Below are 24,781 nucleotides of genomic sequence, written 5' to 3'. Positions count from 1 at the left end.
ATTTTTTTTAAAACATTTTATTTTTGATACAAGCTTTTATCGCTGATAAAACTCCATTCAAAGTTTTTCTTTTTTTCTCCAATTTTGCTTGTCTAAAAATATTCTTGAGTACCTACTAAATATTCGATTTTATGGATATTTTGTACGACAGACGAGTGTAAGACCTAATGTTTCTTGGAGAAATGTTATCATTAACATTAGCTGTATCGACTAGTAGAAAAAAATAGCGAGTGTTTATTTTTTGGAAGTTTTACTCGGTTCGATTCCCGGTCGAACCAAGCTAATTTAAAAAAAAAATTTGAATGCAGTTTAATTTCTTTTTAAAAATAAAGGAATGTCTCCTTGAAGTAAAATGAGCCAATTTAAGGATTTAAGGTAGTTTCCCTCCAGGGCCCGAATTATTTTTCCACCCTGTATAACTAAGTATGACCCGGTTTAAGTATCTAATGAAATCATGTAATAAAATGAATAATTTAAGAATAATTCTTTTTTATACACTTGTAGTGTAGTTTTTTATACATTTGTAAATATTCCTCTGACATTTGTATATATTGTTTTTAATTTAGTGTAAGATATGTGAATTGAGTCAAGTATTTCCTGTGAATTGAAAGTCAGATATCATTTTTGTTTAATAATCTCCCAGTTTATTAAGTATAAGGAACATTTAGTTAACATATTCGCAGAGTTGCCTGTTAGGTACGTTTGGGTTGCGGATTAGCAAAGCTGCTGATTAGGCTCTCTAAAACCTCACTTTAATCGACTAGAGAAAACTATCGATACAACCCCATCACTGGCCCAGTAACAAGGCAGCATCACTCGATACTTTCCAACGATTAAACATTATTATATAAAGTAAATTCAATAATGGCCACGTTTAAGCAATGTTTGCCGATGCTAAACCACACAGAACCAATAAACGACTTTATTACAATGTGATAAAATTGAAAATCAATCAACTATAGCGCAGGTGATATTACAATTTACCAAAATAAAAATACATTTAAGCTCGCGCTTATAGGTGTACAAATAAGGTTGAAATTTGGTTGGTTTAGTGATATTAGGAATTTGGTGGCAAAGCAATTTGGCTCGGTGTTACCAGTATGTGCAAATTGCCAGCATAAAAGGTAATTTTTCAAGATTTTGGGGTAAGTTTTTAATGTGTTCGCTGAAGGCTATATATAATAAGACAGCAGATGGTAGTTTTATGGGCGACGCGATTTATACTTCATTTATTTTATATTATTGGTAATAAGACGTGGCGCCGTTTTGTTTAACGTTCTTGAAAAGTGCACGGTTTTTAAGGAAATTATTTTATTTAAATGCTTGTTGTCATAAAGTTTTACGAGTCTTGCCTTCCTAGTATAAGATCACGTGATTTCCATCATCATCATCTACCTCGCGTTGTCCCGGCTTTTTTGCCACGGCCCATGGGAGCCTGGGGTCCGGTTGACAAATAATCCCGAGAATTGGCGTAGGCACTAGTTTTAACGAAAGCGACTGCCATCTGACCTTCCAACCCAGAGGGTAAACTAGGCCCTATTGGGATAAGCATCACGTGATTTCCATTATTTTATTATATTGCTTTTCCAGAATATGTTAGAAAATGTTCATGCTGTCTCTTTCCTTTATTGAGACATTTAATTACTGGTTACATAAAGATTTACACAGTGATATCAAAAACTACTTACAAATAAACAGTTTATTGACAATACACGTTAACTTTAAATCGTATATTGATATTATGTTTATTTTACCATATTGGTGGCAAACAACCATACGGCCCGTCTGACCCTTTAAAAACATCCAGTACTTACACTCCTTTTTTGAAGAACCCCATACTGCTACAACTTTTGCAATATCATGAACACGGTATTTTTTGTATCTTAACTAAAGTCATTTGCATAATATATTATTCTAATCTAGTCAAAATCTCGACGCATTTACACAAGAGTTCATATCATTACGAATATGCAAATATAGTTATAGCATTCAAAACTAACTTGTTAATTTATTTACTTAGCCAAATATAACCCCTTTAGTATCATTTTATCTAAAAATCTCCGAACAAATGTTGTGTCTCTTTTACACCACAAATATAATATTGAAGTGAGAAAGAGTAAGAATGATTGATATGTAGAAATTCGTGCCACGTAGTAAGTGCTCAGGCGTTTAAAATGTTTTTTTTTGTTTGAGTTTGTATCAACACGGCTTCGGGCACATTATTTATAATATTAATAACAACTAATTATAGCTTTAAAATAAATATTTTATACGTAATGATATGATATAAATCTCGTTCAGTGTGATAGGGATGGGATAGTAACGGTGCCGCTGTTATCGATATCGATGATTTAGATTTCTTTGTATCACATTTTAACTTTAACGTGTCGCGTTATTATTTATAGACAATATTTTTAAAATATTAGTACTTCAACTGTTAATTACTTTATTATTTTACCTGTTTATTAAATCAAAGTGATTATTCACTGCATTGCCGTAATGATAGGTTAACCTACCTACTTAGAAACTGTATTTTTTCCATGGAAACGCTATCGCTATACAATAATTACATATAATTATGTATTTAGATACCTAGTATTAAAAACTGTTTTACGCAGTTTTCTACGAAATATATATGCTATTTATCCACTTGTCTGTGTATGATGGTAAAAAGGATCCTAACCGAATTATTAGTCATCTTTTAGAGAACGATTTTTCTGCTCTACATGATTATATTAAGTATAACACAATTGAGGTTTGAATCCACAAGTTTTGATCACCACACAGACGATTACCACCACCATACAATTTCTAAGGTAAAGTCACAGTGTTAAGTATCATTATCATCAGATCATCACTAGCCCTTATGGGTCTTACTCCTCCCTGTATCTACTCGTACGTGGATGTGGTCTATTCGGTAGTCATTAGTCCTTGGATTGGATACTTAGTAACACATGATTTTTTATTTTGCTTTATATGAAATAACCAATTAATATATACATAACTTATGATGTTCCATACATAACTCACCTCAACGCAGTCGCAAACTGTTTTCAAAACCTGGAATATTATCATCTTCAGACTGCAGTAAGTAATAATCTTTTTAACCGATCTCGGGTTTTACTTTTTTAAAGTTAAACTGCAATCACCAACCAATTATCTCCTTTTAGTGTACCGTTCCAAAACTGACAAAACGAAACACTTATTTATAAAATCACATCATCTCATTTTATACCAAAACGTCGTCCCTCATTATACAAACCAATTACTCACAAACACAATCCCCGCGTAACAAAATCAATTTAAACTTCATACCTAATATTCTGAATATCTCATTTGCATCCATACTTTATTACACACAATCGCACGCATTCAATAAACCAACGCCCACTTTAAAAACAAATAGTTCCCAGAAAAGGGCTTTCATAACTCTGGCAAATTGACACCTTGTTCGTCCCTTGCAATTCTGGACAATTTGCGGGCTCTGTAAGTGGCCCATTACTACTAAACCAATATAACTTTACTGTCAAATCAACCTAAAATCAACCTTATTACCTTAACAATAAAGATCCCATCACTAGCTTGGTTGATGTGGTAGTGTTGTACCCTGGAGAAATATCGATGTATACATTCGATGGTCGGCGATTTTGTATTTTTTTCTCAGCACGAAAATATCAATGTGAATTTGTTCAGGGCCAATTATGTGCGCGTTCGCGAACGCGAGAATTTTAGTTGGGCTGCGTTAAATTTGGAGGTTTGGGTTTGTTGTTTAATTGGATTTTGGTAAGAATGTTAATTTCTTAGACTTACGTGCCACTGTCTTACACGTGATACACGTCTAGATAATATTGTGCGGTATATAATAGTGATAGAGTTTTGCCCTCTAATTGTACTATTTTAGCTTAGTCAGTAGACAAGTGAACATTTTAATTTTTTTTTCATCATCTTAACAAGTTCATGAGCGTCTTTGCGTGCATTTCTGACTCTAACACAGTACTTCAAAAAAGTAAGTAACTTTAATCAATCTCAGATAACTTTCACATCACACCTCTAAATATTATATTTTTCATTAATGAGTCGTAAATTATCCAGCATAGGAAAAAAACAGCATATTTGAAGATGCTTCGCACAGCCCGCGTACAGTCAGGTCACGATATCGATGTGTTTAAATATTAGTTAATGCGCGTAATGCCGGCGAGGCGGTCGTGTCCCAACACTATTAGGGTACAAGGGCCGTATGCTGGCATATGGAGTTACGTCCTTTTGGTTCTGGAGTGCGGGGTGCGCTTGCGTCGTGAGAGACACGCCCCGGACTGTCGGCAAACAAATATCGCTGAAAGTAAATTTGAATTGTGTTGTAAATAAGTTTTTGGAAAAAAATCCATTTTTGGTATAAGCTTTTATTGCTGACTGTACTTTTCTTTCCACAGGCAACTAATACTCATCGAGAGCATTCTAAAAACCCCAAACACAGTTAGGTTGCGTTGTTTTATCACAGAGTTCTTATACTATCTTACCATAATATTGCATTGTCATCCGATTTATACATGCATGCAAATTTTCAGCTCAATCGGAAACCGGGAAGTGGATCAAATTTAACTTGCAAGATTTGATTACAGACCGACAGACAACGGGACAGGTGAAACTAAATAAAAAAAACTTGTAATAAAAAGCATCTGGAGATCCACTGCAGTTAAAACTCTGGCAGTATGTAGGTAGGAATATCAGTTACCTACCTAATGTAAATTTTTTTTTTATAATAATGTAGGAGGCAAACGAGCAGATCGCCTGATTTTTGGCATTAGGCATTATGACATCTGAGTGGCCTTCCTGGCAGTGTTGCATTATAAGTTTATAACAGTATGTCTAAATGACAGAAGGACATAACGACACCTAGACTTTCTGGCAATAGGACAATAATACATACGAACTTATTGGCAGTAGGGCATTGTGACTCTGGACGTTTTGACACTTGGACATAATTATATGTCCCTAAGGGCCACTTGCACCAATCACTAACCCGGGGTTAACCGGTTAAACCTGGAATTACCATGGTTACCAGTACAATTTAATACTGGGTTAACGGTTTAACCGCTTAACCCCGGGTTAGTAGGATGGTGAAAGTGGCCCTAAAGGCTTAAGAGCTTTTTCGACCATCTCCATGTGCCGGATGATGGAGCTCATGGGTAGCGTTTTGAATTCCTTTGGTTCCAGATAGCCTACTCCAAAGTCCGAACTAAGTTTGCTTGCTGTCCGTACGTCGTGTGGGTTTAGGGTTATACAAACTGCCCTAATGATGGACTGGAATAGCCAGGGCTGCCACTCACTGCACAATAAGCAAGAGTATTTTCTGTATTTTCTTATTTCTAAATGCAATATACGGATATGTGCGCACAGAGTTTCAACAAGGATGACCCAGGCTAGATCGGGCCGGGGCTCCGGGCTTCCGGCGCTTCGTTTTCTATGGAAAGCATATGATCACCGATCAGCTGTCATAGAAAATGACGTGTCGGACGCATCGGCCCAGGCCCGGCCTAGCGTGAGTCATCATTAAAGGGGCCCACTGATTAACAGTCCGCCGGACGGTATCGGCCTGTCAGTTGTTCGAAACTGTCAAAATTTTGTTCTAACTGACAGGCCGATACCGTCCGGCGGACTGTTAATCAGTGGGCCCCTTTTTACAAGAAAGAACCGAATATGTGGTAAAGGGATAAGATTCATTATTATTATAATATGGGAGCCTCAGGTTCGAGGAACCGAGCTTTTAGGGGATATGATCCAGGGGCCGCCGTAGCCATGATGTCAATCGCTTATTATCGGTAAACGATAAAGCACTGAGCAAGGATTCACATAGGCGTCGAAGAAGAGAATGGCACGAATGGCTCCTCAGGCACGTGTGAATATTGCTTCTGGTCTGCGGGCTGTCACGTTGAATAAGCCGCTTTACAATATCACGCCTGCATTTCGGATCATCCTCTGTGATCTTCTTCACAAATCACAACACAACATTCAGCAATGAAAATAACATAAAAAAAATACATCGGACATGAGGGGTGATTACCTTCCTCCTCTTTCCGACTCAGCGGTTAGCAAAGCAATCTCTAAGTTTCGACCGTTAAGCATACTAAATGTACGAAAACTTCTACGGAGGCTGACAGTGAACATACAATTTGTTGAACCACGAGATCAGCTCTAGGCGTTACAGCACTAAAGCAACCGTAATGCTTAAGTGTGCACTCGTGTTTCCAGTGCTATAACACGCCAAGCCAACGTTATTTGATTTACATACTCTCACGATCCGTGTTATAGCCAAAGTAGAGTGCCAAAAGGTATTGCTGGCCTGAGATTTGACTTGTATTTGATAGACCATAGATTCCTAACTTTTCCAATATTTATCGGGACCGACCGAAGAATGATGTTAAGAAATCAACACAAGAAAGTAAAAAATAATTAATTTAGGTACCAACTCTCAACATTATCCACGTGAAACAGTTGTTTTACCGACTTCCAGAAACATTTTTAGTAAAGTTGATGTATAAGTTTTCGAAAGTATTCTAAGAATGCAGTGCAATTTCGAAAGTATTCATTCTAGCGATTTTTAACGAAAATTTCATCAAAACGTTATCTTTCGGGCTTTATTGTTTTTCTTAAATTTTTACGCATAAATTTAAAAAAAATCTTGCAACGTTCAACTTATACCCATTTACCGTCACTGACATTCGTGCAAACACGAACCCGCATTTGCAGATAATAGTAAGAACACATAGGTTAACGTAACTTGTAGCATTTTTCATCAGAATAACTTCCTAGATTTTCTTGATCAATGCCACGGTATCCATCATGCTCATTATCTTCAATTGTAGAAGATACTCCAACATAATAAGGATAAATAGAAAGCACAATCTTCCCTGATTACCCGTCATCAGTCCAGAACTTGAAAATTTGTTAACGCGTATTACCTGGGGCCTAACGAATTTGATCATTATTTTATGGCCCAAATTTGGCCTCTTATAGCCTATTATTTAGCCCAATATCGGGCCAATTATGGTCCTTCTTAGAACTTCATAAAAAACGTTAACTGCTTTACACATACGCTTTTTTAAGTCTTAACATCGTTCTTTTGTATAGCGAAGTGGGAAGAACGGCGTAAGTGGTTTGTATTTTTTTGTTTATTGGTTATTGTGTATGATTTGTGGCAACTGTCGGGTTTGTATCGCTGCTAATTTGGTTTTCATGTCAATATATTAGTTTTGATTTGGTTTGTGGGCGTTTAAATAACAGTGGCGTGTTTAAATGCGTATTGTGATCGCTACTGCAACGTCCTATCTTATATTTTATTGATTGTAAAAGGGGTTTTGTTGTCTACGTTTTAAAGTTGAGTTCAAATGTGTTTTTGAATGGATTAGGAGTTTGTGAGTGTTTAAAGAAGAGAGGTGATGATTAGAATTTGAATTTTATAATTCCATTGGCTCATAAAAGTGTGGGGAGCAGTTAAAAGGCTCATTAATGGCATTTTATGGAAGCGCCGTTTATGGTTCCGTGGTTGCTTGATAAGTGTTTTATTAACCGTTTTATGTAGTATAGTAGGTAGTGCGATAAATTTGATCGTGTCTAGACAGAGTGTTTAATAGTGACCAATTATTTATTTTTTTTGTAAATTTGCTGTAAGCGTTTTTTTTTTGATAAATTGGATTCTAATTGGAATAACATATACTTATGTATTATTGCCTATCAACTCGCAGGTATTTTCGCTATCCTTTTTAGAATGCCGACAAAAATCTCAGCAATCGAGTTTTAGGTACTTAGATTAATCAAATTTAATTAGGTAAAGTTGAAAACTGATATACTTACCCTAACTAATACACTAATGAGCTCCTAGTTAGTATGAAAACGGGTCATTTCTATAAAAATGCTATTTAAAATGTCCCGATTTCAGCTATAGTAACTGTATATATCAGTTATAGTGACTGTAGGTACATATTAATTATGATCTCTAAGAGGGAAGTATATTTTCATGAGAGAAAGATTACCGATATAAGCATAAAATTAACTAAAAATAATAGGTTCAATACATGGCTTAGCTAAAGCTCTAATTAGAATCTAGTAATCTGTTAGTAATCTCCCCCCTAATTAGTGATAATTAGTAATAGCCGGAGGAGGCAGGAGGCAGTTAAATCGTTTAATTTATAGCCGTTGAAACGGGCCTGTTAAATTGTTATATTGATGGCGTCGACTCGTTAGTAGGGTTACCAATATTATATGAAATGGAAAGTATTTATTTTTTGCAGCGTAAAAAAGCTTAATAATAGAAAAAACTGGACCAAGAGAAACACTTGTAGGGAATCCCGAGTGGCGGATTTGCAGTCTTTGCCGCCCTAGGCCCTAGGCCCTATAGTCGCCCCTTTCACAGCACTCATCATATTGAATACATTTTAAGTTATTTCTTATCATCAGCGAATTTTTCGTCACAATTTGCCGCCTCTAATTTTTTGCCGCCCTAGGCCCGGGCCTACTTGGCCTTAGGGCAAATCCGCCACTGGGAATTCTCATTCTTGTCCCGACGTGAATTGCCATGGTTGTCTGAAATCAAATCCATAACGGATCAAACATTACTAGGTACAATACAATACATATAAAAACACACTTTATTGCTCACCTCAATACAGAACAATACAATGAATACAACAACTCAAGTAAAGGATTTTGTAGCGCTCTCCTTACAGACAAGACAAAGGTACCATTACTAATTTTTTGTGAGTGATGATGAAACAATAAAATTAATAGGTACTTACATTACACAATCTCCTTATTCGATCTTTATACCAATAATAGTTTTTGACGTGTAATAACTAGTTTTCAAACGTTAAAAGGTAGGTATCTGTAGCGCTCTCGATCATTCCTTATCAGATCCAGATATGACGCCAATTGTAAGTGATTCCTCAGAGGTGATTACTTGATTAGGCAATTAAATTAATACTTACAATACACAACCTCCTTATTTCGATCTTTATATCAATAATGGTTGTTTAGTGCCAGCCCTAACCTCGCCCCGCCTATCGGCGAGCGCTCGGAGGCGAAGTGGGAGCCAATTTGGTCCGACAACACGCTCACAGATACTACACAAATTGAACACGAGGCTTTATTTGCTGAGACGGAGATGGGCTGAGAAAATTGTGTTGAAAGTGCCCTTAAAGAGGTAATATTTCCAAAATTGAGGGCACAATTGCTGCTTCACTTCTTTAGATCTTAAAAAATTGCAAGTTTTGGAATGGTCACTGGCTAAACTTTGGAAACACTTTACAAATATACCTTACAAATAGAAATTGTGATACAATTTTACCCGAAAACACGCTCACAGATACTACACAAATTGAACACTAGGCTTTATTTGCTGAGAGAAATGGGCTCATGCCTGAGGGAAATGGTGATACAAATGCTCTTAAAACATGTGCGGGTAAGTGTGGCAGAAGTGTGAAGGCCAGCCACACTTAGCCGTACATAGTAAGTCAATACCTAACCTAACTTTTTCTGTGTCGAAATTTATCGTGAAGCACATACATTTTTTCAGTGTGAACCAATGAGATTAAAACAAAACAAGTGTTATTGTAAACTGACGAGAACTACTTTAAAGGAAATAATAAATAATGAAAGCACTCATTGAGAGCATTCCACTTAGCACCAAATTATCAATTTATCATAGATATCTTTTTTATTTTTTATTTATTTATTTCAAAAAAATATACTTATTATAATCTAAATAGGTACCTACTGCCGTATTCGAACTTCAAGATATTCACAAGAGACGACACGTACTAGACAACACGTTTAGATATCAACTAGTTCTCTTTTGCAGCGCAATTCGGGCAACCAATCAGGCCTATTCGGATTTCGAGATAATCACAAGATCTAGAGACGGTTTAGAGATCAACTAGATCTACAGTAGATATCGACTAGATGTGACTTGGATATCTAAGTCATAACTTGTCGAAATCGTTCAAGAGGACCTCCAGAATCGCGGAAACGTCAAATTTGACATACATATCTATCTTACAAATATCTTTAAATTATCCATATCGTAGCTTGTTGAAGTCTAGTAGAAATCTAATTCATTTTCCGAATCGAGCCGAATGTCACTTTTACGTTAGATAGCGTAAGATATCTATTAGATGTGAATTGGATCTCTAAGTCTCCAGAATCGCGCAAATGTCATATTTGACAGGTGAGATCTTAAACATATCGTTATCATTTCTTGGTGATGTCTAAAAGATATCTAATAGATGTCAATTTCAAAATACGAATCGAACCCCTATTTAGATACCTATACCTATATAGGTATCTAAATAGGTTTAAAATTTAAATGAAGTCAAAGATGAATTGATGAACTTCATTCCAGGTAGGTAGGTCTATTACAGATGAGCTTATGTGTAATTTTTGCGTGCGTCGCCAAATTTCACAGATATCAATATTGTTAAAAAGAGCTTGAATTTATTGTCAGACTTTTAATAGTACAATATTGTCAGGGTGTGTAATGTTAATGTGCCAATTTGCAGACGGAGTAAGTATTAATCTTAAACGCCAATGAATGGAAAATGGAATAAGGTTTACTTGTGGTTCATAGTTAGTGAGTTGTACGGTTTTTAATTTTAGTGAAAGGTTAAGTACCTATCTACCTAGGAGGGTACCAAAAAGCACTGTCGAAATAACAAACAAGCAGACAGGAAGCGCTTAGTTCAGCTTAGTAAACAAACAACTTCCACCTAAACAGATCTACTTGTTTTACTAAGAATTACCTACTCTAATATTGACATGATGACTCATTGACAGTGGATACTAGAATATGGGCCGTATTTTAAAGGTTGATGGTAGAATTTTGGCTAAAATAAGCCTGGGAATTGGATAAGGCTATTAATTGGTATTTTTTATTGACAATCAGACACTAAGGGCCACTTGCACCATTCACTAACGCGGGGTTAATCGGCTAAACCTGGAGTTACCATGGTTACCAGTACCATTTAACACTAGGTTAACGGTTTAACCGGTTAACCCCGGGTTAGAGGGATGATGCAAGTAGCGCTAAGAAAAATGAACTCAAATTAAAAGAAAGGGAATTGTTATTTGTTTTACAAGGGGGCAAAGTTGTAGTTTACCCCCTCGTGGGCCTCGTGCTAACATTAATAATTAGTAGGTAACCAAGCAAGCGAAAAATTCCCAAACTGAAAAATGTAATCTTGAGCGTTGCGATTTCAATGCACGATGGTTAAACAAACTTTGCTACCGAGTGAAACAAAATTTTTCACCACAACAAAGCGAGGAAAATACTAACTGTACCTACGAGTAACTGTGGTCATTAATTTTATCATCAAACAATAAACACTAAACTAAACTGAGTAGGCAAGTGTGCGCATCTCGCTTTTGGTTTAACCCACGCAACGCAGCAACACTTACCGCGTATCATTTTATTTCATCTACAGCGTAATTTCTAATTTCTATAATGAAGCTAAACTTATCTATTAGCTGCGAGTTAGCTCTTATAATTAATTTCTACGGGGAATCAATATTTGCTGGTTGCCTTTAGTTATGGTGTGCTCTTGTTAAGTAATTTTCTCGATTGGGTATACCTTAATTTTAGCAGAATATTCTGCAAACGATGCCGTAAAGCTTAATAAAAAAACCGGGCAAGTGCGAGTCGGACTCGCGCACGAAGGGTTCCGTACCATAATGCAAAAAAAAAAAAACAAAAAAAAGCAAAAAAAAAAAACGGTCACCCATCCAAATACTGACCACTCCCGACGTTGCTTAACTTTGGTCAAAAATCACGTTTGTTGTATGGGAGCCCCATTTAAATCTTTATTTTATTCTGTTTTTAGTATTTATTGTTATAGCGGCAACAGAAATACATCATCTGTGAAAATTTCAACTGTCTAGCTATCACGGTTCGTGAGATACAGCCTGGTGACAGACGGACGGACGGACGGACGGACGGACGGACGGACGGACGGACGGACGGACGGACAGCGAAGTCTTAGTAATAGGGTCCCGTTTTACCCTTTGGGTACGGAACCCTAAAAATGAATTTAAAATGGAAAAATTCACTGTCCCGAGCGAAGCTTGAACTCGCAACTCTGGATCACTAGCCCATCGCAACTGAGCTACCGAGACCTCATCGGGGGACAGCGAATATTTCCACCATACGCGCCTTAGGGCGACGCGACGCCTTGCGACTTCTACCGTAAGAGAGTATATTCCATTGGGCTAATTTGACATTGGACAGAGATTTGATTGGATGGACATGATGAAGTAGGTATATTATGTACCTACTTATCCATATTCTACAGTTTCTAGACACTTCTAGTAAACTTGACTCCTGTTTATTTTCACGTCCACTCTCTATTACAATGGTGCACCAAACTATTTGACTTAAGGCATTAAGTCCGCCATTTGTATACTTTTTCTGTTAAATTATGTTATAACATTTCAGTAAACAAATACGTGAAAATCGGTCGATGTTGCAGAATATGATTTAAAAAAATGTAGAAATTGTATAATTTCGCATGACGAATCGCCTGCATTGCCTTTCGGTTAAATCCCGCTCCTTGTTTATTGGATTTAATTACTTATCCCGGCGCCATTTTGTTTCAAACACCGCGAGTTACTGCGCGCGCGCCTGCTCGGTGGTAAAACTTCGTAAGTGCGTGCGAGTTGTATGTGAAGTGGCACGTTTTGGTTTCGGGATGATTGTGAGGTAATTGGTGGTTTGATTGTTTATTAATTATAATTATGTTTAGGAAGGTTCGCAGGCTTTGTTCTAGGTTTTGGGAAACTATAGCTAAAGTTTATTCTAAGACGCAATGTATTGCGGATTTTGTTATGTTTAAGGCGTGACAAGCAACGTCAATCACAATGATAATGGCGTGCATTGAAGATTATATTTATTTTGTATGAAAAATAGGAAGTCTAGGCTTCATAATTTTTAAAATTAAAAAGTGTCATCATTCGAGGAGTACAATTTATGATTTGTTTAATTTTTTGCTCGTGTTACTGGCCACACCCTGTATATTAGCGGGATAGAGAGACATATAGCGTTTCGTTGTCGTAGCGCAAGCGATTGTTATCTTGGCTAGGCCCCCTGTATTGAACCTAACGAGAGACGACTAACAATAACCCGTAAAATGTACATTGGTTTTTAATGCCTTTGTGCTCAAAATGAGTGCTTTGGCGCTGATAAGAACTCAGGCTGATTTGTTTAAGACGAAAGGGAACGACGTTGACCGCTTCTCCATACAAACGTAGTCCCCAATTTCCTCTCTGATTATTAATATTAATATAAATTTAAACATAAACCTCTGCTGTGCCCAACACACAAAGATTTTCTTTTCGATTTTTAAATTATAAGAGGGAGCTTTTTATCATTGTGGATTTCTTTTATCGCTCATAGCTCTTGTAATAATCAAATAACTGAAAAAATCAAAGAGTGGGATATAGCTAAGGTTGAAATACAATAAATTGTTTAAAAATATTTTCACATCACCTATTCGAAAAAGGTTTTTTTTCTTCCCCGCTAAGAGGGATCAAAGTGCCACTATGTGTCACAATAATGGTACCAAATTTTTTTCCACCTTGGGCGTTAACACTTGAATCCCTCACTACTCAGGATTCTATTTTAGAATCCCTCGCTGCGATCAGGATCCCATTATAGAATCCTTCGCTTCGTTCAGGATTCAATGTATACGCCCTCACCGTAAATATGTCATTTTGCCCCCTTGTGACACAATCTACTATTCCATAATGACTATATCCAGGGAGGAAAATGGGAACAACGTTTGTATGGGGAATCGGTCGTCCAATATCCTCTCAGGACGGAGGGTGGACAGAGGCAGACGTATATCACGGGCTTGTTTAAAACGCGCCGCTAATTATTTATTTAAAACAGGAATATGTTAAAATGAGGGTTTGTATGGAGGCGAGAGACCAATGACAATAAGCAATACATCATTGGAAAGGTATTTTACTTTGTGCAACTTTTTGTACGGTGGGAAATTTCCAATTGCTTTGAAATAATAATTATGTAGTATTACTTACGTCAACTACGGGTAGCAACGTAGACACCGTGGTAGGAGGAGGTCAAATATATTTTATTTATTTATTGTTTATTAAGAAAAGGTTGTATACGTTTACAGTTAAACAGAAATATATGATAATATAAACAAACCTACAGTTTCCTTAATGAAAGATAATATAGCTAATTACATTTATAAATACTTCAAACATAAAGATCTGAGCTGTAGCTAAATTTATTTATCCGGGTACAGTCGTACAGTTTTATAGGTAGATAGAGGTACCCTCGTCGTTAAAGAAAGTGTTATAGGTAACGTTTGGAAGTATATAACGTCTATATACTCACATAAGAGAAGAGGTGATGGTGTTGCAAGTGCGCTGCTGGCCTTTCCAGCCTCTAAGATGGGAGTACGCACTCTCCTTGGAGGTTTGAAGGTCGTATCGGTCCTGAAATAACGCGGACGACATTTCGGCGTTCATTACACTAAATTACTTTAAGGCTAGGCCTAAGTAAAATGCAAATAAAGTTAATAAAGTCATTCCTCAATGCATTAGGTTTTCGGTAAAGGAAAACATCGTGAGTAAACCTGCATACATCTGCGAAGAAATTCAAAGGTATATTATGTGAAGTCCCCAATCCGAATCATTGGGCTAGCGTGGGGACTATAGCCCAATCTCTCTCGCACATGAGAGGAGGAGGCCTGTGCCCAGCAGTGGAACGTACCTGTATAGGCGGAATTGGCGGAAATTATTATTTTCAATGTAGTTTCTCAAAGCTTAATGTAAATTATACCGAAGTAAACCAATAAAATAAGTGTGTAGACGCATTTGAAGTGTTTCTGTTTCACGGGTCTCGTTTACGTTTTGTATCCCAATCAGTTTTTTAACACCTTACAGAGATGGAAGATAATTACATGAATACTTGTGGGAAGCGATACGGCAGATTCAATAATACATGTTATAGCAGATACCCCACTAGACTAGAATTAATCATCATCATCATCATCATCATCAGGCTATAGTAGTCCACTGCTGGACATAGCCCTCCCCTAAAGAGCGCCATAGCGCCCTGTCCTCAGCTTGCTGCATCCAGCATCTGCCTGCAGACTTTCGCAGATCGTCATCCCACCTGGTCGGAGGGCGTCCTACACTACGTTTGCCGAGTCGCGGTCTCCACTCAAGAACACGTTTACCCCAGCGGTTGTCGGTTCTTCGTGCGATATGGCCAGCCCACTGCCACTTCAGCTTGCTAATTCTTTGAGCTATGTCGATAACTTTGGTTCTTTGTCGGATGTATTCGTTACGAATCCTATCCTTCAGAGAAACTCCGAGCATTATTGCAGCAGCAGAGCAGAATTAATATCGGCCCGATTTTTATTTTGATGTAGGTAGTTTTTTTCTTCAAAATTCTCCTCATTCTGGGCGGAATTAATACATAATCCTATCAAAATAATAATATAATGTAATTTTCCAATTCCATTCACATACAACAGTACTTTACCAACTATTATATAATCTGTGGGCATACGTTTTTGTAGGAGATACAGTAAAATTGCGCTTATATTGTATATGCTAAAGGGAACTCTATATATCCACCAAAATGTCTCTATTACTTGTTCCTTTACAGGGCTATAATGCCGACGGTGTTCTGCACGTGCGCGTAGCTAGAGTCTGAATTTGCTAACTGAAAAACAATTTAGTGGTATGTACCTAAAGTTTTAATAACAAGAAATACATATGTAAATACATATTAGCCGTGGGGCTTTGTCAAGTTGAGACTCGGCAAGCCTGGACCGGGCATCTAGGACCTCGTCAAAAATTGCCTTTCTTTTCCATCTCTCGGCAACGATGTTACTACTTCCGTCTTTCACGTGTAAAGTCTATAGTAATTATTTAACAATACATATTTTATTACTATAGTTCGTTTTTTTTTGCATTAGAAAAAAGGTAAACAATCTTGATGTGTCTTTTAATTGAAAAACACGTTTTAAAAATAAGTCATAGTAAATATGTAACAATTATGAATCTAACACGATCATTTATATTCTTCTGCTTTCATAAGTAATAGTTACTGATTTTTAAAAAGCGTTTTTCAATTAAAAGACATGTCAAGATCGCTTACCTTCTTTGAAGTTCTTTCTAATGCTAAAAAAAACGAACTATAACACTTAAAGACTCTTTCGACGCTTTTTTTATTGTTTCCTTATATTGAGCAAACAAAAATAACGTCATGACACATATTGTGGGATTATCAGGATTTCTTTGCCTACCATACCACAATTAGACGTAGAAAATTAAGACTAAGTCGTCAACTGCGCTTTGCTTCTTTGAGAGTGGCGTATCTACTATATTATGTAATCTGCGTCTTCGTTAGCCGGATTCTCAACTAATGGTTGTTTGTTTTACGAGGACTGTGGACGGGCCGATTTTGGCCGATCAGCTTGTTACCATCACCACACCGTTCACTGACCTTTTATATGCCGTATTATTAACACAATAAGGTCGATCCTTGGTCATTTAAGAGTGTTACGTTAAGACAATCGATCACACTGTTGATTGACCATTTTAAACCCTTATTTCAAAGTGATAAGGTCCATTTTGAGTCAAAAAAAAGTATTGTTAGTAGAAGGGGCATTTAATAAGTGATTAGAATGAGTTTTTCTGTCTTAATTATAACGATGGTTTGAGCGTGTAATGAAGTTTACGTTTCGTGATATTTTTTGTTTTTAATAAAACGTTTTGTTGGAAACAGATAATTAGTAGGTATCATTACGTCAGTGTGGTTCAACCTTTTTTTTATTATTTTTACTTCCAGTTCGTTCAATTTAACTTGAAATGTTGGTATGATTTGGGTATAGGGACCTATTGTGTTGTCTTCAGAATTTACTAGTTTCAACCAATTGGTGGTATTAGATTGAGGTGAGGCATAAAATACAAAATTAAAAAATGTATTCTGTTAGTAGGCCTCCAGGGCTCATTCACAAGTCATTACAACATTTAGAGTGAGTGAGCAACATTTATAAACACAACAGCCAAACCTAGGTAAAATTCACTGCAAATTAAACCATCAAATACACTTTAAACAACATTAATGAACAAAAAAAAAAGACCGGGGCAAGTGCGAGTCGGACTCGCCCACCGAGGATTCCGTACTTTGTTATAACGGCAACAGTAATACATCAACTGTGAAAATTTCAACTATCTAGCTAGATAGTTGAAATTTTCAGTTAGCTGTGATAGCTATCACGGTTCATGAGATACAGCCTGGTGACAGACAGACAGACGGACAGTGGAGGGTTCCGTTTTTACCCTTTGGGTACGGAATCCTAAAAACAAAATAATATTCTCAAAGTGACTTCGCCATTTTAAAGTTCAACTGGAATATCCCCAATCCCAGCCTTAAGCTCGGCAAAACCTCTTTAACTGGCAAACGGTTGACAAAATACATCTGACGTGTACAGATTTAAACGTCTTCATTCCACAGTGACCTTTATCATCACTTAAAAAGAGTAAACAAGATGAAGACCTTAAAAGTAAAAAGAGTCAGCACAAAAGGGCACCCGCCTGCAAAGTTCACTGGTCAATAACTATATATAAGATAATTAATTTGCCGCGCCATCCGTTCGCATCGCGCTGCAAGGGTTGAGTTCTGTAAAGTTGCGTTTATATTGGTACGAGGAAAGGAAAACCGAGGAAAAGGTGGATGGACTGTGTGAGAGATGATATGAAACGAACGCAAGTGAATGATGAAATGACGGGCGACAGAGAGGTGTGGAAGAGAAAGGCATGCTGTGCCGACCCCAAATGAATGGGACAAGAGCAAGAGAATGATGATGATTATAAGGTCAATTATAAATTGATGATGATGATAATGATGATGATGATGACATCATGTTATCCCTCATCAGGGACATAGGGTTCTCAGAAGGGATTTCCATTTTTCGCGGTCCAGCGCGGCCTCCTCCAGCTCCGCCCAGCCGACCCCAACTGGTGCAGCCTCCTTTTCCACTGTGCGCCTCCAGGTGGTACGTGGGCGACCTTGCTCTCTATTTCTGGGAATTTTCCAAGTCAGCCCTTGCTTGGATAGCTGGTTGTTTGGCCTTTGTAAAACATCAATTCAATAACATTTATCTCTCTCCCTGTTAATTAACTATTGTATAACCTTTATTGTATCCAACATTTATCACAATTTTCAAAGCTTTAAAAAAAATAGCTCAAACACTCTCACAGTTATCCAGTCTGTGGTATCCGGTACGCAAGTCATTAACTTTTTTGTGTAACCAACATTGTCACGTTACTCTCCAGTAAATATTATTTTGGGATTGGCGGTAGAGTGTCGATAGCGGGCGGTCGTTTATAAAATTTATTTTCGTTTTTGTGAGATTTTGTAAGAAATATAGGTTGAATCTTAGTAATTATAGTTGCTAATCCATTTTAAAGTGTGAGGCGTAGTGGTAAGTAGTTTTGTGGTTGTGAATAGAAGTAGTTTAGATATATTTGTGTAAGAGGGTAGTTTAAGGTTCCCAAATCAGCATCCTCATGAGTGAGGATGCTGGTTTGGATGATACCGGAGATGATAACTGCAGCTTTTTAAAGTTTAGTTTGGCTCAACACGAGGATTTTGAGAGATCGCAGTCACAAGCTGGAGTTTTCACCTCAGTCATGGGGCGGAAAAAGAAACGAGACTTAGAAAAACGTAAAGAACGGGAACGGGGGGTAAATCGTAATGAAAAGCAAGCATCTCGCTCACGGTCGATCAGTCCCTCTGGCAGTCGGTCAGATTTATCTAGCCGCCATGAGAATCCAGATACCCAGATCCCTCCAGGACAACAATCGCAGGCCCAGTTTTTGGCTGAGTCTCCGCCGGCACACCTCATAATTGGCTCGCAGGAAAATACGTCAGAGACACCGACTCAGACTCCTAGTACTCCATTTACGCAAATAGGGCGCGATAAATATACAAATAAGGATCAGGGTCCATACGTAGTTCACGTTCAAAAAATAGAACAGGCCCCAGACTCGGGAATCACTTTACACCCTGTGGCTTTCGGACGTTTCGTGCAAGACAGGAAAAGAGAGTTCCCGAACATAGTAGAGGGTTCTATAAAGAAAATTGGTCGTAACAGGGCAGCTCTTAGTTTTCACTCAGCAGAAGATGCTAACCTGTTCTTAGAGTCTCCCACATTGACCCAAAACAAATACAAAGCGTTTGTACCAACCTTTAATGTAACGAGAATGGGGTTAGTACGGGGAGTCCCGGCCGACTGGACACCTGAAGAGGTTTTGGAGAACATTCAGGTTCCAGTCAATTCGGGGGGTGCTACCCCCATAAAAATTAGACGATTAAATTTCAAAAAAACTAAGCCAGATGGCACATATATGTGGTTGCCGTCGGAAACAGTCATTATAACCTTCGATGGGCAAACTTTACCAAAAAGGGTCTACCTCTGTTTAAATTCCTTGGTGGTAGAGCAGTATTTGTATCCAACAATACAATGTTTCAGGTGTTGTCGCTTTGGACACACTAAAGAAAAATGTAGGTCTCTCCCCCGTTGTTTTCGTTGCGCAGGCGCCCATACGGGTGATACATGTAATGTTGATGAAGAATCTGGGGCTTTTTGCGTTAATTGTCCGCAGGGATTAGGAGCAGGACACAGGGCAAACAGCAAGTCGTGTCCCGAATACATCAGACAGCTAAACATAAAGAAGACTATGGCTGATGAAAATATTTCCTATAGTGAGGCATCCAATCATCATTCCAAAGTCAGCCATAAGTCTTACGCGAATATAACGGCTTCCTCCCCCCAAACTCACCAAACCCATTCGTATGTAAAAACTGTATTTCGGCAACCTCGCTCACCCCCCCAACTGGCTAAAGGTTACGACAGAAAGGCCCACGAGGCTTTAACAAGGGACCCAGTGATTGAGTCCAGGCCAGTTTATCCCGATCAACATCAACCCAATGAATATAATAAAATTTCAGAAATAATTAATTTGATCACTGCTTTTGTAAAAGTATTTTCCCCGGCCACCCCTTTAAGCCCATCTCTGATATCCCACGTTGCGCCATTTATTTCATCCTTGCTCACATCATATAATGGATCAAGTAGTTCTACAGTGGAATTGCCGCAGCATTTCCAATAAAAAACCTGAGTTACTCTTCCTGGTCAATAAATTCAATCCCGTGATTTTAGCCATATCGGAGATATGGTTAAAAGACAACACTAATTTTAAAATTCCAAGCTTCTGTTCTCTAATGGACTGCCGGGCAGATGGTCGAGCTGGATGTGCCCTGTTCATTAGAGACCACATCCCTTTCCAGCAAATACCTTTACCTAATAACAGTCCTAACTTCCATGCAACTTGTGCTCGCGTGGAAGGTATTACCTTTTTATCTCTCTATATTCCCGATCCTTCCTCTCATATTTTAAAGTTAATCAGGAAGCTAATAGAATCTCTTCCACAGCCTCTTATGGTTCTTGGGGATCTTAATATTCATCATACATTGTGGGGTTGTGATAAGAAAGATGACGGTCTAGGTGATCAATTTTTATGGGAAATCATGGACGAATGCAACCTATGTCTACTGAATACAGGAGCACCTACTCTGCGCTCGCTCCCTAACCAAGCAACTAGTGCCGTAGATTTATCTTTTTCATCTCCAATCCTCGCTACTCGAATAACCTGGTCAGTTTTAGATAGTACACATGGAAGCGATCATTTCCCAATTTTATTAAGTATCCCTCTCGCATCCGCAAAAAGACCGGCAGAAAATAGACCATTATTAAGGTACAATATTAACGGGGCAGATTGGGATACTTATAAAAACATTCTAGATTCTGAAACTAGTCTTTTACCTCCTATAACTCTAGATTCCATTGATATCTGTTCCGATGCTTTGGTTCAAGCTATAAAGGCATCCGCTGATAAAGTTTTCCCTCTAAAAAATACAGTCGTGGGTAAATTAGCTTCCCCTCCATGGTGGGACAAGGATTGTACTAGAGCCATTAAGAGTAGAAAGGAAGCAGAACGGTCATATGCTTTGAATATGTCGACCGAGAATTTTGAGGCTTTGACTAAGTCTATGGCAGATACGAGAAAATTACTTAATAATAAGAAGGCGGAAGGATGGAAATCATTTTGTTCGGCATTAAGCCCCTCTACTCCTGATAGAATAGTTTGGAACAACATTCGGAAATTTAGAAGGTCGTATAACCCTAATAACTGTCCTTTCCCTAATTCGTTACAATGGGCTGAATCTTTCATAGATAGAATTGCACCTCCTTATGTCCCAGGGGTCCTTGATTCTTCCATTGGACTGCTAAACAACCATTCTACTGACGCTCTGGATCAACTTTTTACCATGTTGGAGCTCAAAAATGTTCTCAAAGCGGTTAAAGACTCCGCCCCTGGACATGACGGAATCCCATATTCTTTTATAGTTAAAGCCGGGGATAAATTCCTTAAATATTTTCTAGACTTGATTAACTGCATCTTGCTTTCGGGCCATCCACCCTCATGCTGGAAATCGCAACTGATTATGCCTATACTAAAGCCAGGTAAGGACCCTAAGGACCCTCGATCGTACCGCCCCATTGCTTTATCCTCAGTCTTAACGAAGATTCTTGAACACTTGATAAAGAATAGACTTGAGTGGTATGTGGAAAGCCATAATTTGTTAGGAAGATCTCAATTTGGGTTCAGAAAGGGAAAAAGTACCATGGATAGTTTAGCCATTTTTACCTCTGATATCCGGCTTGCTTTCACTAAACGGGCTTCGGTGGTTGCCGTTTTCCTAGATGTCGAGGCTGCCTACGATAATGTCCAGCTCCCTATTCTCAGGGAAAAATTCCGCAAGCTGAGAATACCGGTGAGGCTGGCCTGCCTTGTGGGTAACCTCCTTTCTGAAAGGCAAATCTCTTTCCGGGGTAAAGATCCCCAAATTAGCCCTACAAGATTGATCTGGCATGGACTACCCCAGGGCTCCGTGTTGAGCCCCCTGCTCTATAATATATACACGCATGATTTAGAAGAGTCTGTTTCTGATTGCCAGGTGCTTCAATACGCTGATGACTTATTAGTTTACTCCTCAAATAAGGATATCATTTCGGCCTGTGCGTCTGTCAATAGCTCCCTTCAATCTTTAAATATTTGGCTTACTACTAATGGTTTGTCTCTTTCTCCATCGAAAAGCTGTGCCGTGATTTATAGTCGTAAATTAGTCTTGCCTAATATTAACATAGCAATCAGGGAAGCTAGAATTCCTGTCCGTCTCTCATTTAAATTTTTAGGGGTCATTCTTGATTCAAAATTAAATGGGTCTTTGCACTTTGAATACGTTATAAAAAAATGTGAACGTGGGCTCAATACTCTAAGGTGCCTTTCAGGAGTTTGGTGGGGTGCTCACCCTATTTCCCTGAGATTAGTTTACAACGCCACAGTTCGTAGTATTTTGGATTACGGTACTCACTTGTTGGTACCGGGCAACAAAGCCGGATTAACTCAGTTAGATCGAATACAATCTAGAGCTTTAAGAATTATCCTAGGTGCAATGAGAACTAGCCCTATAAAAGCCATGCAGGTTGAATGCGCCGAACCACCTCTTAATTTGCGCCGCCAATTTTTAGCCGACAGTTACCTTTTTAGATCCCTGCAATTTTCATATCATCCCATCATCCACCGGTTATATGACCTAAAATCAAATTCTGCCTTAAGCTATAATGAACAGCCATGTCTCGTGAACAGTCTAAGAAAATTCCAATCTTTAAAAGACCCAGTATTTCATTCCCCTCGGCTTCCTCTTTTTGAATTTGATTATGCGATTATCATACATCAACCTCGTGTTATCTTAAATTTCGATATAAGTCACAACGATCCGCATGCTAACGAATACATGCGTCAGATCCTTTCCCGTGAATGGCATGGTTGGAACACAATATATTGCGATGCGTCCAAATTGACCCCGACAGGATGTGTGGGAGTAGGTATTTACCACTCTCAGTATGAGATTGTTCAAAAAGTTAAATGCCCTCCTGAATCATCAGTTTTCACTGGCGAATGTATTGGTGTATTGGAGAGCGTTAAATATATTTTAATCTTCAAGTTAAGAAAAAGTATAATTTTTTCGGATTCCCGTAGTTGCTTACAGGCGTTATTATCAAATCCATTCGCGGTTCGGTGCCATAACCCTATCGTGTACGAAATAAAGAAGAATCTTTTATGCTGCAGGGAAAGAGGACTTGAGGTTGTCTTGGCTTGGGTTCCTGGCCACTCGGGGGTCTCAGGAAATGAGCGGGCCGACCGAGTCGCCAAGGACGCCGTTGTATGTGGTGACAAGGTCCCGTTTAGAAACTACTGTCATGATTTAGTCCCTCTTGCGGCCAGGATGCTGACCCGGACTTGGGCTGCCGATTGGTCTACCTCCAACCGTGGCAAGTCTAAACCTTATTACCTTGTACAACCTTCTGTGTCGCGAAAACCATGGTTCTCAAAAATATTTATTGAAAAACAGTTTTGTTCTGTTATCATCAGAATGAGGTTGGGACATTGCAGCACCCCTGCCCACTTAAAGAAAATTCATATTCGGGACTCTTCTTTATGTGAGTGCGGACTGGACGAAGGAGACCTAAATCATATTTTCTTTGTGTGTCCGTTATATAATCACGATGGCCTATACGCAGATCTCGTAAGTCTTAAAGTCCCTTTCCCCACTCACATTTTAGAGTTGTTACAAGTTAAAGATAGGGACATCTTAGTGGCCCTGATCTCTTTTTGCAAGCTTAATAATTTAAAGTTTTAATGATTTGATTGTTTATCAATTTAATAATAATATTGTCTCTCATTTTTCTTCATGTCTAATATTACTAATCTAGTAGTTGTGAATCGTTTTCTCTAACCCATACTAACCCTTTTGATTTTTTAGAAGTATTCATAATATGGATTAGCAACTGTGGCTTCGGTAAGATTTCGCGTTCCGAATTATTTGATTATTGTTAACACAAATCGACATGACACTGGCAAATTAATAGAAGGCCAAAAAAAAAAAAAAAAAAAAAAAAAAAATATTATTTTATTAAAATGAATTAGTGAAATAACAATGTTAATGTGGTGTAGAAATGTGATCAAAGTTAAAATAAATGTGATTGTACGGCGTAAACACGATTTTAGCGTTGATCCGGCTTATGAAAACAATGCGCCGGCGTCCACTCCATGGCGATTCGTATACAATATACACCATAGTTTAAGCAAGTAAGGTAACAAGACCCTCAGGTATGTTGTCTTATTGTTATTTTTCAACTAATTCAGACGAATTTCATTCGGAAATAATCATTACATAATTAAAAATAGTTGAAGCACCGTGATGGCGGAAGAATATATAACTTTGTTTTGTTTTTGTTGTCAAATCTTATCTATGGTTTGGCCTATCACGGCAGCACTGTCTCATCTCAAACATAGATAAAAAGAGTCATACTGTCCTTGTTTGACACTAGTACTAGCATACAAAAGAAAGGGAAGAGTATGTTTCTTCTGGTTGTTACTGACTGATAGATTTGTTTGAATTAGTAATTCTTTTTTCTATTCTGGCATTTTCCGGTTGGGCCTGAAAGTCCGTTTTTTCTCTCATTTGAAAACTGACCTCGTAAATCGTATTTGAAGCGATCGCTACTTTTCTTAGTAACAAGCGCGTAGTTAAGTGCTTGGTTTTTTCGCGAGTGCTGTGAAAAGT

General features: G+C 38.0%; 1 protein-coding gene across 1 annotated transcript in view; it reads left to right on the top strand.

Annotated features, from left to right (window-relative positions):
- Nucleotides 1-9,400: 9,400 nt before the first annotated feature.
- The window catches only part of LOC134801353 (claspin-like), a 416,093-nt gene continuing 400,712 nt past the window's right edge, over nt 9,401-24,781 (top strand). Inside the window, exon 1 of the mRNA XM_063773893.1 lies at nt 9,401-9,454. Within this exon, the coding sequence (XP_063629963.1) occupies nt 9,401-9,454 (54 nt within the window). The remainder of the gene's footprint in view (nt 9,455-24,781) is intronic.

This window comes from Cydia splendana, chromosome 21 (genome assembly GCF_910591565.1).
Source record: "Cydia splendana chromosome 21, ilCydSple1.2, whole genome shotgun sequence".
NCBI lineage: Eukaryota > Metazoa > Arthropoda > Insecta > Lepidoptera > Tortricidae > Cydia > Cydia splendana.
This window is presented reverse-complemented; position numbering and strand designations above follow the sequence as displayed.